The sequence below is a fragment of the Gouania willdenowi genome, chromosome 16 (genome assembly GCF_900634775.1).
Source record: "Gouania willdenowi chromosome 16, fGouWil2.1, whole genome shotgun sequence".
In the NCBI taxonomy this organism is placed as follows: Eukaryota; Metazoa; Chordata; class Actinopteri; order Blenniiformes; family Gobiesocidae; genus Gouania; species Gouania willdenowi.
In genome coordinates this window covers 6,193,197-6,210,285 of record NC_041059.1, presented here as the reverse complement: position 1 = coordinate 6,210,285, position 17,089 = coordinate 6,193,197, and the positions used below count along the sequence as shown (strand labels likewise).

At 35.5% G+C, this 17,089-nt stretch overlaps 1 protein-coding gene across 1 annotated transcript; it reads right to left on the bottom strand.

The window, feature by feature from the left end:
* Positions 1 to 607: 607 nt before the first annotated feature.
* pnrc2 (proline-rich nuclear receptor coactivator 2) lies at positions 608 to 5,774 on the bottom strand. Its single transcript, XM_028471591.1, has 3 exons — positions 5,574 to 5,774; positions 4,228 to 4,455; positions 608 to 3,474 (listed from the first exon to the last, which is right to left on the bottom strand). Exon 3 carries the CDS (start codon positions 3,449 to 3,451, stop codon positions 2,981 to 2,983), a length of 471 nt encoding a protein of 156 aa, XP_028327392.1. The 5' UTR covers positions 3,452 to 3,474; positions 4,228 to 4,455; positions 5,574 to 5,774; the 3' UTR covers positions 608 to 2,980.
* Positions 5,775 to 17,089: the final 11,315 nt, after the last annotated feature.

Below are 17,089 nucleotides of genomic sequence, written 5' to 3'. Positions count from 1 at the left end.
TTAATCTCGAATTTATTTACTATTATGAATCAATTCTTAAATTTTCAAAGATCAATAATCAAATTGATAATCGCTAGAATCGGTTTGTAATGAAATTGGGGAAACATGGCTTATTAACAGTTACTACTAAATAAAGCCTGAAAAAGAGGTTTGAATGCTAACAATTCCACCACTCGTGACGTTTTTAGTCAAATTTGGTCATATATTGTCAAACAATAGAGAAAATCGATTATACCTAATTCGTGAAATTTTGTATTGTGAAAAATTTATTTTTTTAATAAAATTAAAAATATATATATATATAATTAATTTAAAAATATATAATATATATATATATTACAAAAACTTTAAAGTCTCAAAAAGGCAAAAAAAAAAAAAAAATGGACTTCAACACTTTAGTTAATATAAAGGTAATAGGTTTTTTCTTCTTTCTTTTTCTATGTTTAATGTGCTGTGAACATAATTTAAATTAATGTAATAAATGTATGTTTTTATTGCCATTTGTAGGAATAAATTACTAATTTCAGTCAGTTAAAATCATTGTAGTTTCAGTTAACATCACTAATAAAAACAAATGTAAAACAAAACATTCAGACACATAAGTGGGGGGAAGGGAAAGGGTTTTTATTCTTTTAGGTTTTGTTTTTTTTCCTCTGTCAATTCATGTTTTCTTTTCATGTTTTTTTTTTTTTTTTTAAACACATTAGTTCAAATTACAACATTGGGCACAGTTCTTTGTTTGTGGTGACGGTGTAACAAGGGGACAGAATTGAAAAGCCAATTTTTAAACGGTTACAAATTTAGAAATAGGAGACAGTGCGATGCATATTTCAACCTGGTCAGAAAAGAAAATTTAGACAATAAAAAAAAATGAAAATAATATTGAAGGGAAGTAAGTACAGCAACAGCGAGGAGATTTCTGCTCTCAGCCGGCGGAAGAACGGCCGAGAGCAGAAAGTTACTCGTGAAAACATCGGTTCAACATCTGGAATCACTGCCAAACGCACACTTTTACATTTCAGCAAAGATATTAAACTTAGGCACAATTTATTTTCAACATAAGGATAAAACGTCACGCTTACCCATAGTAAGCACATTGATAATCAAATTTCATATGCATGCAAGTCTCCATGAATCAAATTGAAATGTTTTTTTTTTAAAGATTTAGTCCAATTTAAAGTTAACATTTTTCACCCTGCACTGCGTCATATAAAACAATAAAAAAACATGTGCAAGATCTCTGGAAAGATAGCAGCAGTGCAGGGGGGGGGGGGGGGGGTGAAAAACACCAGAGCCAGGTTTTTTTTCTGTTTTTTTAACAAAAATATTCTTCTGTATTGAAGTAAAGATATGTCCTTAGCACATCTTTTACATTCAGTGTTATTACTAAAAATACTTTTGTCAAGCAGACCTCCAACAAAAGGCCTGCGAATGTACATATGCTACAAGTACTTTACATATTTCATTATTTACATGGCTCTTAAACACACCCTAACGAACTCTCCGACGCTTTTTGTTTTGTTGTCTTTCTGCTGGCTATTCTCCAATTCTGCAAAGGAGGAGAGCAAATAAGAGCTTTGATAAAGGATTAAGTCACAAAAATAGAGACTCCGTGAGTAGATCGTCAATTACGCCTCCCTCCTTCTTTATGATAGCATTATTGTCTAAATTATGCAACGAAAGAAAGAAAAACAATGGTTGTTGATTGCAGTGCAGGAAGTATAAACATGAGGCAAAGACAGGAAGTGTCTTTTGAATGAGGACGGTCTAGACCAGGTTTGTAAACGTGTTAGCCCTCATGGGACACACTCCGAGACCCTCCATAGCTATGCTTCGTTGTACATTTCTGCAGCTTAACAAGGACCAGGTTGGAGGGGCTTTTGGCCCCCGTATCCAAAGGCTAGTCCTCTTCCGCGTGTTAAAGTTGCAGCAATGCACGGAGAAACGAGTAAGCTGAGTGAATCTGGCTTTGCGAAAAAAATTTAAAATAAAAAATACCTGGACGTTTCAAATGGCAGTGGCAACGCCGCTAACCAAAACAGATGTCATTAATTATTCTTTAAAAAGCAAAAAAAAAAAAACTGAACGTTGCTTTGGTTAAGCACAGAAGGTCGTTAACTTTCTTCAATAACAATGATAATAAGGACTTTTTAATAAAATAATGCTATGATAGAGTGCAGAAGGCCTTGGATGCACACAACTCTTATAGTGCATGTGCGCACAGCGCAATAAAAAAAGGATACAAGAGTTGCGGATCGAAGGCCAATGTCCCACCATTGCTCACATATATCATCTTTTTTGAGGCTTACGCAAAGTGACCTGTCCTTACTCACTACACACCTAACTCCAGCTAAACAGCTCTTATTCCCTGCAGAAGTGTAACTAAGTGCATTTTCCATCCCAAACAAGGACTTCTTACAACAAACTAATAAAGGGTGAGTGACTTAAAAAAACAATGTAAATGAAAACGTATTCAGCACCTCCACCATTAGAGCTGACTCATAAGAATTCTCTCATAGCCCACATAAAAACAAAGAAAAAAAGTGATTTCTGTCCAAAAGAAATGGACCGTATAAGGGTTTGATATTGACCTGATTGATACTAGCTAGCATCCTTGTTTGGAGTATAGAAAGAACACTTTAAAAGTTCCTAAACAGCCAACATTAACAGAACAAAACAGAATAAGAGGAACAACAGACATCCAGTTGTGTCAGTCACAGAGACCGACTTAACTTTCGGCCTCACCAGCCAGCAAGGCCCCAGTGCAGCAGCAGCTAAAAGAGTTGAACCAAAATGAGTCGGAATCTTTAACATCAGAATAACTAGAACCCTCAATGGGGGCAAGTCTTAAAAGAGCTAAAATGATTACAGTACTGAGGCATTGCTGGCCGGATGGAGCCTGAACAAAGTCAAGTTTATGTACTGGCAGTTTTTAGATTATCAAAGGTAGGTTAGGGGTGGGGTGGGGGGGGTATCTCTCTCAGGCCTGCACATTTAGGAGGGTCTTAAGCTGGAAGGACATCATCTCCCTGTTGTCGCAGGAGCCTATGGGAAAAGACACCCAGTGGCTGGGTGGTTTGGGCAACACGCTGGGTGAAGGCGGCTCACTGAACTTGGGCCCTGCGTAGCTCGGGCTGCCCTGGGTGGCGAGGAGTGTGTTGATGTGGGACACGGCCCCCTCCCAGGTCTGGTCATACTTGGTGGCGAAACGGACTGAGGCACATTTCTCTGCGGATGCGGCCTGCCGCACTTCCGGAGACCTGTGGTAGGCGGCGACCTTGTCGCTGCGACGGTGGTGATGGTGATGGAGGCCGCCGGCCCCGCCCACAGATGCTGCCACTCCGTTCTGATCGCGACGACTCTGCTTAGCCCGGCCAATCTGATGGTTCTTCTTTGGCAAAGGGCGTTCAGGATGGGAAACTGGAATGTTGTACCTTTCTCCACCTCCCATTGTTCTTCTGCACTCTGTGTCACCTAGGAGAGATTAGCAGAAACGTTAGACCAGTGGTTCCTAGTGCTGCTCCATTATAGAGAAAATAATTGATAATTTTAGTCAGAATTGTAATCAAGATTATCCGCGGGGCAGATGAGCTTGCATGCTCATACATTAAACATCTCAAAGTTTGTATTAATATTTTTAGAGGAAAAAATTGAGACCTTTGAACAATTTCAAATTAAAAATAACTGCCATTGTGTGATATAAGCATGGGGAAAACTGAGTTTCATTGAGTTTTAGTTTTTGGAGAAATCTACAACTAAATTAGTTGGAAAATTTACACAAGGGTTCATGTTTTCTGTCAATTTCACAAAAAACAAGGTTAGACATTAAGTCAAAAATGTTTATAACAAACAAACTCATTAACTAAAAGAAAACTCTAAAATGACAGAAAACTTTTTTTTTTATTTTCCCCATGTCATTTCAAACATTATTAGTGTTGGGATTAGATTACCAAAACAAATCTGTCTTCCAAAACATGCAAAAAGGAAATCACAGCAAAAATGAAAACCTCTCAATTATGAATCAATTGTCGTTTATTTCGAACTGAAGTGTTGAGCTTTAATGAATACTTTGCGAGCGCTCCCCTCCAAACACAAAGAATGAACCCGCCTCCAAAAACAAGCACAGAGGCTACGTGCAGAAACGGCAGGCAGCCAGGACTGCGTCTACCCTCCCCCACCCAGACAGGAAGAGCAAAACAAGCCCAGCCTCCAGCTCAGCTTACCCACCTCTTTGTTGTCAGAAGGTTGAAGAAGAAGCCGAGATCTCCCTTTAATCGTTCACCTCCAACAGGGCCCCAGGTCCTCGAAGTAGTTTCTCGTCTACTTCTCGCTGCACTTCTTTTTTTGAGTCCAGCAAGGTCTGAGGTTTTCATGTGCCAATGAGCGGTGTTATCCCGTGGAGCCGAGCTGAACATTAATTCACCTCGGCACACGATGCTCCACAAAGTCGATCACCTAAAGGGAATATCAACAATGTCAACTATACATATAACAGATATTAAACACTGGAATGACAGATGAATAACCTAATGTACTTTTAACATAATGGAAAAGCCATAAATGTGCAAACAAAAAATAAATAAAATTAAATTATGTATTTACATAGTTACAAGTTCGTTTTTGTTCATCTAAACTCGAGCTGTTTTTAACTCACTTGTTTTTAGTGCTGGGACTCGGTTCGATTCGCGATTCAATTCGTGTTTTGGTTTGGTTGAGGATATTTCAGTCAAAGCATCAATTTTACTTGAATATCGAAGAGATTGTCAGACAACTAATGCTGTAATCGCACATATTAACTCTAACTTGGTACAGTATTAAAAATATCAATGTTTATGAATCGAATATTTGGCCATCCAATGGAAAATCCATTTTAATCGATTAATAGGTTGTTGTTTTTCGCCCAGCCATATTGTCTATAGGACTTAATTCATTGAAAAAAATAAGTTTCTGAATGAAAATCAACTTAAATTGTTATCGTTTAAAGAACATATGCTCTACATTGTCCTAGATCGTTTAAAGTAGTGGTTAAAGGTAGGTTTTTAAAGGGTTGAGGTTAACCCCGCCTCTTCAGAGCAGTTACATTTTTCAAAATTTACCACAGAAATATGAAGCAGCAGAAAAAATTTACTTGATTTGACACAATGACAACGTTTGGAGGCTTGTTTTCCGTGAAAACATCGACCATAGCATCCCTAGTGTTGTCTGTTTCAGAGTGCGTCATCATACAATTACACCTAACAAGCGTCTCCCTTAAGCTTATTTATTGCTCAGCGAAGTAAAACTAAAATAACATTTTGTTATAAATGAAAATAGCTCGGAATCAATGCAGTAGTTAAATGTTACATAAGCAATTTGCGACATAATCCCATTTTAGTTAGCTCGACATTTGAGATTGACAAAACAAGAATAGATTAAAAACACTTTCAGTGAAATGTCGTTATTTCCTTATGGATTAATACAGGTTGAATAACGTGTTTGCTAATCATTTGGGTCGCTCCACTTTGGCACCGAACCAAAACAAAGAAGCTCAACTCCAACATGGCGACGGAAGAACACAATCGGCTGTAGCTTACCGACTTCCCCTGGCTTCGTTGTCAAAGCCCTTAGTCACAGAAATGATCGTTTCCGGCCTCTTAGTATTCCTCGGTGGACTATGGTGAAAACACAGCAAGAAAATAATGCTGTATTTGCTCAAAATCCGTCGAGGACTTGTTAGTCGTATCCACACGACTTTACTCCTCCCTCTCCCGACCTGAAATGCAACAAAATGGGTCTCAGCAGAGCTTGATGTACAGACGTCGCTGATGCGTCGCTGACCAATCAGGCGTCGAGGACGAGCGGACCGTCCAATCAGCGAGCAGAACAGCAGCCGCATTCACCGCCTGTTGCCAGACGGATGACGTCAAGCCCCCCTCCCCCTCCCTTCGTGTCCTTTGTTGGAGTTCGGGTATTTCCGGACAGAAGTACAAGAAAAACATCCAAAAAAACATCACCTAAAGGGATTTACGGCTTCAAACTGCCATACATTGTGGTCAAAACCAAAACTACAACATGTAAATTATTGTAATACAAACTTTTCGATTTTCACAGCGTACATTAATCCCATCTGTACTTATATACTGTAGACATTTGACATTTCTCACAAAGGAAATACATTTTCTATCTTTATATTCTTTGCACTGCACAGAAAGGTGCGACATCTCTTTGCCAATAAAAGTTGCAACAGGCTGTAAGAAGAACAACAGCTCTCCATTGCCCTTCCCCCTCATGAGGCATCTGCACTCGTCATAAAAGCGAAACTATAATTTCCCAGCTGTTGAAACAGCGGTGAAACTAAATCTCATGTTCTTCCCCTTTGGCCTTTACTCATTCACCTATGGAAGATACAGTGGGGTCTTAACTTGGCTTTGTTATGACTTATAACTCATGTGAGCCTATTTCTAAAAAAAAATAAATACAGCTTATAATGATGTTTTACTCAAGTAACAGAGTCAGGAGTGGTTCATAAAAACAACAACCTCTACTATAACACTTTGATAAATAATCCTTGGTTCAGACTGTTTTCAGTAAACTTCACTGCTTGATAAGCATTTGAAAAAACAACTCTTCAGATATGTAGGCCATACTTTTAAATATCTTACCATACCTCTAGTTTGTTACTTGAAAAATGTGTTATTGTTTTTTATTCAAGCAGATACTATTCAGTTTACATTACCATTTTGTATCTTTAAGGATTTGAATAAGAGAAATAACCAAAACAACGTTTCACGGCCAGGCTTAGTTTATTGTGTTTGTGTTAGTTTGTATTATGTTCAAGTTGTCTTTTCTCCTTTTTACTTAAAACTAATATCCGGTGTTTCTGAGAAATCTGTTTATGTATTATTCTTTTGAAATGCGAAAAAAATACCTAACTAGTTTTTTACTCTGGTCAACTGCCAGTGGTCATTCATATACTACGTCAATGTATATAAGTCCCGCCTTCGTCCTATAGACCCCTATACAAATTTCAAATCACGTCGCGATCACCCAGCCAATAGGCTTCGACTTCCTGTAGTGGAGACTGTCAATCAAAATGAATGCACGTGCGTGGAAACAAGGCCGCACGTCACAACAGCAAACAGGTATCACTCTGAGCAGCATAGCATCATGGAGGAGCGCTCCGAAACTCCAAAGCTTCTCCCAAAAACTAAAGAAAAGTCCGGATACAAAGCTTGTGGATAAAGGTCTTTGTGACCGCAACAGGATTTATCTCTGAGCTGCTTTTCATCAAAGGTGGAGGGAGTTGCTGCATTTTAAAAGATTCTGAACGGACCCTGATTTGACGACATTTCTCATGGACAGGTAATAAACACGTTTTAATCAAACTACCATAAGTGTTTTATGAGTGAAAAACAACACTACACGTGTGTTAAACATTGTTGTTATTTTCCGCTATGCGCGTGCACAAAAGTAGAGGCGTGGCTTCTGGTAGATTGGCAGAGACAGCGGGAGGAAGTGGAGCTGTTTAGGGAGGGACATCGAGACGTTTACTTTTGAATTTTCTCTCTTTTCATCCTCCGGATATCAGCTTTAAAGCTACTGTTATATTGTTGAAGATCCAATCGAACATACAGTATATCTGTATTTTCCAAAATTCCAAAAGTTGCGGAAAAATATAAACAACAAAACAAAACTAGGGATGTTTGATAGGAACTTTTTGCCAATATCCGATATGTGGATATTGTCAAACACTAAATTCTTGATATACGATATTTTCCAAAACATATATATATATATATATATATATACTATTAAATAAGAAGTATGTGTAACGTTTGCAAGCCTTTGATAAACAATCCTTGGTTCAGATGTTTTCGTTAAACTTCACTGCTTGATAAGCACTTGAAAAAAACAACAACTCAGCTATGTTGGCCTACTTTCAAATATCTTAACCTATCTCTAGTATTATTTTTACTTGAAAAATGTATTTCTTTTTTTTTAAGCACATACTGTTCAGCTTACATTACTATTTTGTATCTTTTGGCATTTTTTTTTTCTTGCAACATGTTTTCCCTCTTCCCATCTGTACTGTGTACAGGCCCATGTACAATATATACTGTATATATTCCTACTTATCTGCTGCTGAAACTCTGCAAATTTCCCCTTTGTGGGACGAATAAAGCACATCTTATCTTGAATGAGAGAAACAACAAAAACTAGGGATGTTTGATAGGAACATTCCACCAATATTGTCCAACACTAAATTCTTGATATCCGATATTTGCCAATATCGATATAAATACGTACAACCACTCCCCATCAACCTAATTTTAGACGACATAATATCTATCTCCATGTAAACAATAGGTTATGGCTCCTTTTAATGTAACAAATAAACATCATTGGTGCAAAATAGGAACTCTTATTCAACTTTAGTAATGTAAAAGGGAATAACTTCAGCATTTGTTTTAATAAGTCGTCTCAATCATCACATATCAGTTTTTATCAAAAATCGATACCGATGTCGATCCACATCACAATTTATGGCTAAAATCAACCGATAATGTTGTTGGGTCGATAATATTGGTCATCTCTAACCAAAACCTTATTAATTCACTGTTGTTTGAGCACTTTTGGATGGTTTGAATGTAAAGGCATACATACATTGCAGTAGTTTGCATTGTTTATTATCTCTGATCTCTGTGTTTGTTAAAGTCCTACAGCTAAACTCTTCTATTGACGTCCTGCTAATAAGTCACCCAGTCACAGAAAGGTTAACCGAGGCCCATGGCCATGGCCAACAACACGCGACATAATCTCCCTGGTTGAACTTCGGGACTTTAAAAGAGTTGTGCAACCAAGTCTGTGACGAGTCAGGTGATTTGGCTGAGGGCCGTGAAAAGACATTCCCTAAGGCAAGTAAGCTTCGAAGGGGCCAGTTGGCTATGTAAGGAAAGTAGGTCACTGTCATTCTTCTGTGGGTCATCCCGTAGGTAGGTGGTGACATATCACCATATTTGACTGGTCGCAGAGGTCTGCTATGTAAACACAGTCGTGTGAGAAGCCAACTCATGTAAATAGCCAACAGTTTCTACAGGAATTTGAATAGTGTGTGAAATGTGTCAAACCTTTACAAAGAGTGAACAGAGACACTGAAGTGGTTTCACATGGCATGGAAATAGCATGAGGTCATATATCCCTGTTTCATTGAGCTTAGTCAGAACATTATTGATAAGTAAAGTACGTTTTCCACATGAATACATAAAGAATAACAGAAGTGATGAAGACCTCCTACACATGGAAGTAAATGTGTTGAAAGTAATATGATACAGAAGTGTATAATGCGCCCCACCGTCACATGACCAATGGAGCTAAACTTGATTGGCTGAATGTTGGATGATTTGATACAGGAATCGATTGCTTCTCCTTGTTACCCAGATGATGACTAGGAATGTTTTTATACTGAATTTTTTGAGACATTTAATTTTATTTGTACTTAATTTTTTTAAACATTAAAAAAAATCATTAAAAAAAATTCAGTGCTAGAAACTAGATGTAAAAAAAATTCAATGCTGAAAATTTGATGGGTTTTAAAATTCAAAGTTTGATTTAGATGCAAAAAAAAAAAAATTCAATGTAAAAAAAATTCAGTGCTAAAAATTTGAATTCAAAATCTGATGGCACAGATTTACATAGCTTCTAACTAAAAACCCTGGCTATTGATGACATTTTTCACACATAAATTTAGAGCTCTACATTAAACATCTACAATTGTTTGACTGTTTCTTTCTCTATAAAGTCCTGCAAAATCCTAAGATTTACATGTCAAGCTCACAAAGTGTGATGTAACAACATAGGGTTGAAATAGGTCAGTTTCTCTTATTCTTATCTGGCTGATAAGATGAAGGTTTTTCAATGGCAACATGTTTTTCCCTCTCGTTGAAGTCCGGAGACCATGGCAAGGCTTTTTTCTTTTTTTTGCTACATTGCCAAAAACAACAGACTTGAGGAATATAACTTTACATTAAGAAACAGAAGTTTTGTTTTGTTAAAGACAAGGTTTTTACATCTTTTATATCAAATGAATCTGTCTTGATGTGCATTCTACCATTATGTGAGTATCTCACTTGCTTCTTAGTTGATGGTTCTATGCTGTTCTACAGATGGTCACCACCTGTCACATCTTGTTCTACTGGTGATTTCTACAGCAGTGCTTCTCAACTGGTCTCACCCTGGGACCCATATTTTGCCACAGTATTTAAATCACAACCCACTTTTTTTTTTTTCAGAATTCAACCAACAAAAGTTTTTCAAAAATGGCTCTTGAAAACACACATATATAATCATTTTTAAAATATACATCTATATATTATCCTGTGCAACATACATTTCACAAAGAAAAGTTTATTTCAAGATAAAAGACAAGCCAAACACAATAAACATTAAGTATTAATTTGGTTTTGACCAGCTGTCCATGACCCACCCAGTCCAGGTCCACGACCCACCTTTGGGTCTCGACCCACCAGTTGAGAATCACTGTTCTACAGTACTTCCCTCTATCAGAAAAAGATTTATATTCATTGACTCTTCTAGTAAAGTATGGGTCAGAGAAAAATAATTCCATTTAATTGTATTTCTGCAAATAAATAAGCTTTACATGAATTATTTTTATCAATCAATCTAACCATTTTGAAATTGCTAACAAAGCATTCAAAGCAGACTTAAGACTCGTGTCAAACCCGAGGCACGGGGGCCAAATCAAGTCATTCACAGCATCCAAATGGGCCCACGGAAGAAATTAAAAATGAGAGAAAAAGCATCAATCACAGTTTAAATCACCACATAAATCAGTTGTAGATATCGCCGTCTTGCCAAATTTCATACATTCATTGAAACTCCAAATTATTTGCACAGTTTCGCTAATTTCCTGTGCGTATATCACAACACAGCAGTCACAAAGGCTGTGGTCAAAATGACACACAGTACAAACTCAATGAGTATATACTGTTTACAATATACTATACATATGGTTAGAAGGATTAGCATGATTCAAACTGAAAAATACTTCCAAGTTTCGCAAGGTATATTTTCAAACAACAAAAACCTTGTTCACACTGAGGCTAAATATCTCTGTTGATTCTCCACCTTTGAAATTCTGAAAACATTTTAAGTGAGAAAGTAGAATATCAACATATGCTCATTTGATCCATAAAATTTGAGATTTTCAGAGACCCTCCATTGTGTTACTGACAAAACTTCCTGTTAACTTCAAAACAAGAGCCCATTTACAAAAAGTAAATAAAAAAAACAAACCAAAAAAACTAATGGAAGACAAGAAGAAATGCTTTTGTTTTGAAAAGGAGGATGTTTGACTTTTATCTTGTAGCTGGTCCCCGGACCATTTTACATTCCGCTTGCAATGCATCATGGGTCGGTTGAGTTTGACTAGTGCCCACCCTGCAGACTTAAATGTCCCCATATATTATACTTCCACATATTTTCATACTCTCTAATGTGAACGCACTACTACATACTAATTTTGAAGTCAGACTTAGTATGAGTAATAGACTACATTAGTGTGATATTTTGAACACAGCCAAATTGTAGAAAGAAGTCGCAATTTTTCTAAAATCCTGCAATTTCTCACAAAGAATCAAACAAAATTAAGCTAAATTATGGGAAAAAAGATCACAAAATCAAGAATATCTGAAGTGCAGATCCTGCAGCGACTGATATCTGTCATTTACTGCTTAAGATATTGTTAGTGCCTTACAAACTGTTCATATCAGTTATACTGTATGTGGAAAGGAAAACCGGCACAATAATGTGGAAATAATTTGAGCTCAAACTGCTCCGTATTTTTCTCCCGAGTGAAAATGAGTTTGACAATCTCGGCTTATGATATTAACATGAGAATTATAAAACAATAATTCTAGAAAATCTTTACTTTCTTTGCACAATTATGGGCTTTTTTAGTTTTAATAACTACCCCTAATTAAAATGTACATTTTTATTCACTCTCCAAATATGAGGCAATAATTTAAATAATTATTGATTATTAATCTTTGGGATGATCCATACTTTATTTTCCATGGATTTCATGTCAGCGATCCATACTAAAGGTCAGGCAATCTGGAAATGAGCAGAGGGAATTTGATTAATGGTTGCGAGTGGTATTTATCAAAGCCATCTCATGCTGCGTGGATCATGAGTGATTACTAAAAAGGCATTGTGTAACAGGATGATGTAATTCAGCAGATAATTGAACTTTTTAGGCCTTTGTTTGTCCCTGTTGTGGGTTGTTTTTGTTGCTAAACTGTTCCAACTGTGACAGAGTTGAAATCTTATTGAAGCTGTGCTGTCTTCTCTTATAATCACATTTCCTGCCTTCTGGCCAGTTGATGTATCAGGTCAGGAGGGGTAGAGATGCATGCAGGCCACCAGACACTACTATTATAATAAAGGAGAAAGCACTGGCCTTTTTTTGACCTTTGTTCTCATCTTTCAAAATATGTTTATGAGCTTATGGCAAATAATGGAACATCTTTATTTTTTATATCTAGTTCTAGATCTTCTTGCTTTAGGGCAGAAGTGTTAACCATTTCACCACCATAAAGCCCATTGTTCCTAAATGCGCATTACAAATACATATACTTTAAAGCTGCTGGGAAACTTTTTTTTTTTTTTTTTTGTCAGATAAATATATAGTGTAGGCCTTATAGATCAATAAATCAAAGATAATTTGCTCCAAAAAAAAGATGTAAAAGGTTGAAAATAATGGTGGATGTTTTTTTTTTTTTTTTTTGGATCCAAATTCGCCTGAATTTAAATTTCTCGCAGAGTGAAGTGAGATTGTGGAAAATATTGGGGGAAAAAAACCTAGAAAAAAGAAATGGTGTCAAACAAACCACTGACCTGTGGTGAAGAAACACAATGAATCACAGTAAGAAGAATGAAGTAAAAACAATTTGATGCATCCCACGACGCAATGTGCGAAACTTTTCCAAAAATGTCAATAATTGAGATGAAAACAAATTTTCAAGCGGCAAATTTAACCTTTTTTTTGTTGAGCAAATTATCTTTGTTTTATTGATCTATACGCGAGAGGATTAGGGCCACTAAAAAAACAAAAAGAAAAACAGAGCCAGTAATGAAAAAAAAAAAAAAAACAGGAACCCCCCCCCCCAAAAAAAAACAGAGTGAGTTATGAAGGCCTAAACTGTCTTTATTTAATTTAAATTATTATTATTATATTTTTTTTTTACAGCAGCTCTATTATTTTTCTATTTTAAATGTTTTTAGTTGGAGTGATGTGTGTGACTGTGGTTGTATAATCAATGTGCTCACCAAGTTGTAGTGGTATTGGTTCTGAAATGGTAAGTTTGGCAGCCATCATCCACCCCCCATAACAAGCTGAGACCCTAAATGAGGATATTTAATAAAACAATACATCAGTTTAAATGGGACATCATTCTAAATATCACAGAATGGAAACACAATCACAATAAATAAAATCAAAATCCAAAGTATCAAATTCAAATTCAATATCTAGCAAGCAGTGATGTTCGAAGGAAAATATTCTCTTTTGTACTGAATCTGTGACAACCATATATTAAATAAAGAATTCTGCATCTTGAACCACAATTTATCTTCTTACATTAAGAAGGAAAAAGGCCAAAAGTGCAAATTTGGAAAAAAGTTTTAATCTCTTTAAGTCCACAACTCTAAGTAAGCTACTGAAATACCAATAACAAGTAGCCTTAAAAAAAAGTTATAGATTAGTGTCATCTAGTGTTTAAAGTGTGAATAGACATCACTGGTGCAAAAGAAGAAAAAAAAAACTCCTTCAAAATAAAAGCATGTCCAAATGTTCACAACACTGACCAAGATTCAATAATTATGTAGAGGAGTATTAAATAGATAAGAGCTATAACTTAAGTGGTGAATTTAATCTTTATTTTTGTTTGTACATAGGTTTTACTGTCATTAAAACACAACCAAAAAAGTCTTTATATCACACCCTTTCCTTTAACATATATTTTGATGCATTTGAAAGACCCGAGCTGTGCTTTTGAAAAGATTTTGTTAAATCTAGAAATTAAAACAGGCTGTTCATCATTTTTCAGAGAGCCCGAGGGGTCAATTTCTATATCTTGGTTTCCTTAATATTGAGCTAATATACTTGGTTGCACGACTGAGGATCGACCTAGATTAATGTCCCTAATTGATAGCTGACATTATGGAGCATTTTAGTTTTTAGAACTTTTATTAAACAATCCAATATTCAAAAGTGATTCCCATTGTAGTACCATGTGTTGTTGTTCTCTCAGATAATCACAGTATACTGTAACTAATTAGCTGGTGCACACATCTCTTTAACTTGGAAAAATATTTAACATCAAGAACATATAAACAGTCACTGGCAGAAGGGAACGTAATGGATTACAAGTACTCACGTTTAGGGGTGTCTTGCTCCGATATTGATATCTGATATCGGTCCGATGTTAGCCTGAAAACAAATATCGGATTAAAATTTCCGGATTCTCTGATACTTTTTTTTTTCCAAATTCATTTTTTAATTTATTTTATTCAATTGTAGAACACTGTAAATATTATGTTGAAGGTTAAAATGTATGTAACCAATTGTTTAATAATAAATGAGTCAGTTTTTCCTCATACCTACTGTTACTGACAATTGTTCTCTGTTTGAGTCACTTGATCAAGCCTTTTCTAACATTCCACACTATAAAATAAGTAATTGTATTTTTTTTTTTTTTATTAAAGAAAAAAAAATACGCAAGGTTATAATATCGGTATCATATCGTAAATGAAGAAGTTGTATCGGGACATCCCTACTCACGTTACTGTAATTGAGTGGATTTTATGGGTACTAAATCAGTAATTTTAATTGTGCTAAACTTTGTTTTAAAGGAAGTAATTTGTTACATTTCTACACACAATCATTACTGAGAAAATTATCTTTTGTTTTAAAATGATCAATGGAAATTGTGAAATCAAATGCATTACATAATAGTCGTCCAATCAGATTAAAGATAATGCACGGTGCCAAAACAGCATTAGATGGAGGTTATTTTCTCAGTTTTAGAGTTTAAAAATGTATCTATATGTAGAGCATGATAATTGTTTTTATTTTGGATTGAATTCATTGGAGTTATTTTATTTTGACAAACCTTTTTTTTAGATACAGATGCTTATGTGGAAATTAAATTAAGTTTTAACTGTGCAACATTTGGTCTCTCCCTGTATGTAAGGGAACCGTGGCAAAATGTATTAATAAACATGGGGGGGGGATGAAAGTAACTAGTAACTTTTACTTTAAGTACTATTAATTGAGCTACTTTGCACTTGTACATATGTATAATTTACTGTACTTGTATTTGGGTAAAAAATTTTTTATCAAGTAACAGTACTTGTACTTGAGTAGGATATATAAGTAATCTTTACATGAGAGAAAGCGTATTGATAGTGAAAAAACATAAAATAAAAACAGGATAATTAAAGCTGCGGGAACTCAAGCAAGTAAGAAATACAAGATATTGCCAATCTTTGAAAACACGTGCACAGCCCTCTGATGTAATCCAAAGTTCCTACTCTTGGAGAGCTCTCGAGAACCACAACAGACAAACCCATGACGTTTGTATTTGTTATTCTCAGAGATATTGGCTATATTTTATCCTCTTCTCTCTCCTTATAACTCCCTTACTTCACTCACACCTTAGTCTTCGTATATTCCCAGAGCCAATGACTTTATATTTATAGTGATATAACAACACTCTGCCATTATAGTTGTCATCTTATACTCGTAGAACCAAGTCTAATGTTTCCAAAGCCTTCAGAAATACAAGTTTCACACCCTTTAACTTTAAGTGCTCTCCTCCCCAGAGAACCAACCTTGCTCAATGACTTGGAATACCATCAAAAAGTCTGAAAAAAAAAAAAAACTAAACAAAACAGAAGAACTGTGACTGTGCTAGATCTTTTTTATTGCATCTTTGTACGATTGGAACGTGAACTTTATCAGAAATAATCATTTGTTGAATTTAAACTTATTGGCTTAATAAATTGTGTGTCAGCAGCACTAGGGTGACACACGAAAACACATTATTTCTATATTTTTTCTCAAAATGGCAATATATGATAAAAAACTTCATATTTTTAACTCAATAAAGTCTTACCAGAAAGACAAGTTTAGGTTAAATTTGCTGATGTAAAATAGGCGCATTTATCAGCAAACAGCTGAACAATGTGAACCACGTCTTAGTTAACGACGTGTTGCAAACAACTCGAATAGGTGCATATGGCTACCTACTGTACTGGAGTGTCGACATCTTGGTGTCTCATACTTCAGATTACTAAAGAAAAAAAAAGGAAAAAACTAAGTACTAATGGAGCATTAAAGGGTATACAGTATAATCAATGGCAATCTGTGCCACTTTTGGCTTTTTCTCTTATAAGGGACAGCACGTGTGAGTGAGTTCCTTGTTTGGGGGGAAGGTTTGGGTTACGACCAAGGTCGGGGTCAATTATAATTGTAATTGTGTATTGGATAATTAAGTACAATCATGGCGTAATTTATCTATTGCTGTCGTAATCATAAATAAATTGTAATCAAGTTTAGAAAACTGACTTTGTAATTGTAATTGTCATGAAAATTCTATAAAAAAAATTGTCAAATATAATTTAACACAACAGCGGGGAACCATGTTACAGTTCTATGCACAGTTCTACACATACTGTATGTAGTTAACAATTATTAAAATATGTTTCATATCAAGCTTTCCCACATTTTACCATTTAAAAAAAAATGAAATCGAGGGGGATACTGAGACAAAAAAGACTCAGATGTTCACACCAAAAATATTAAAACCTATATTTTCATTGAATAGGAAGCCTAACAAGGTAATTAAGGAAAAAAAAAGAAATTAGATGATAGATATTTGTTTTTAGAGATGCTAACAGAAAGCTAACACAACAAGAAGGTTATTAGGTTATTTAATTCATGCTCAGTAATTGTGATTAATTGCAACTGAACTTTAGAAATTGAGAACGTAATTATGATTGACTTTTTGAGGATAAAACAATAATTGTA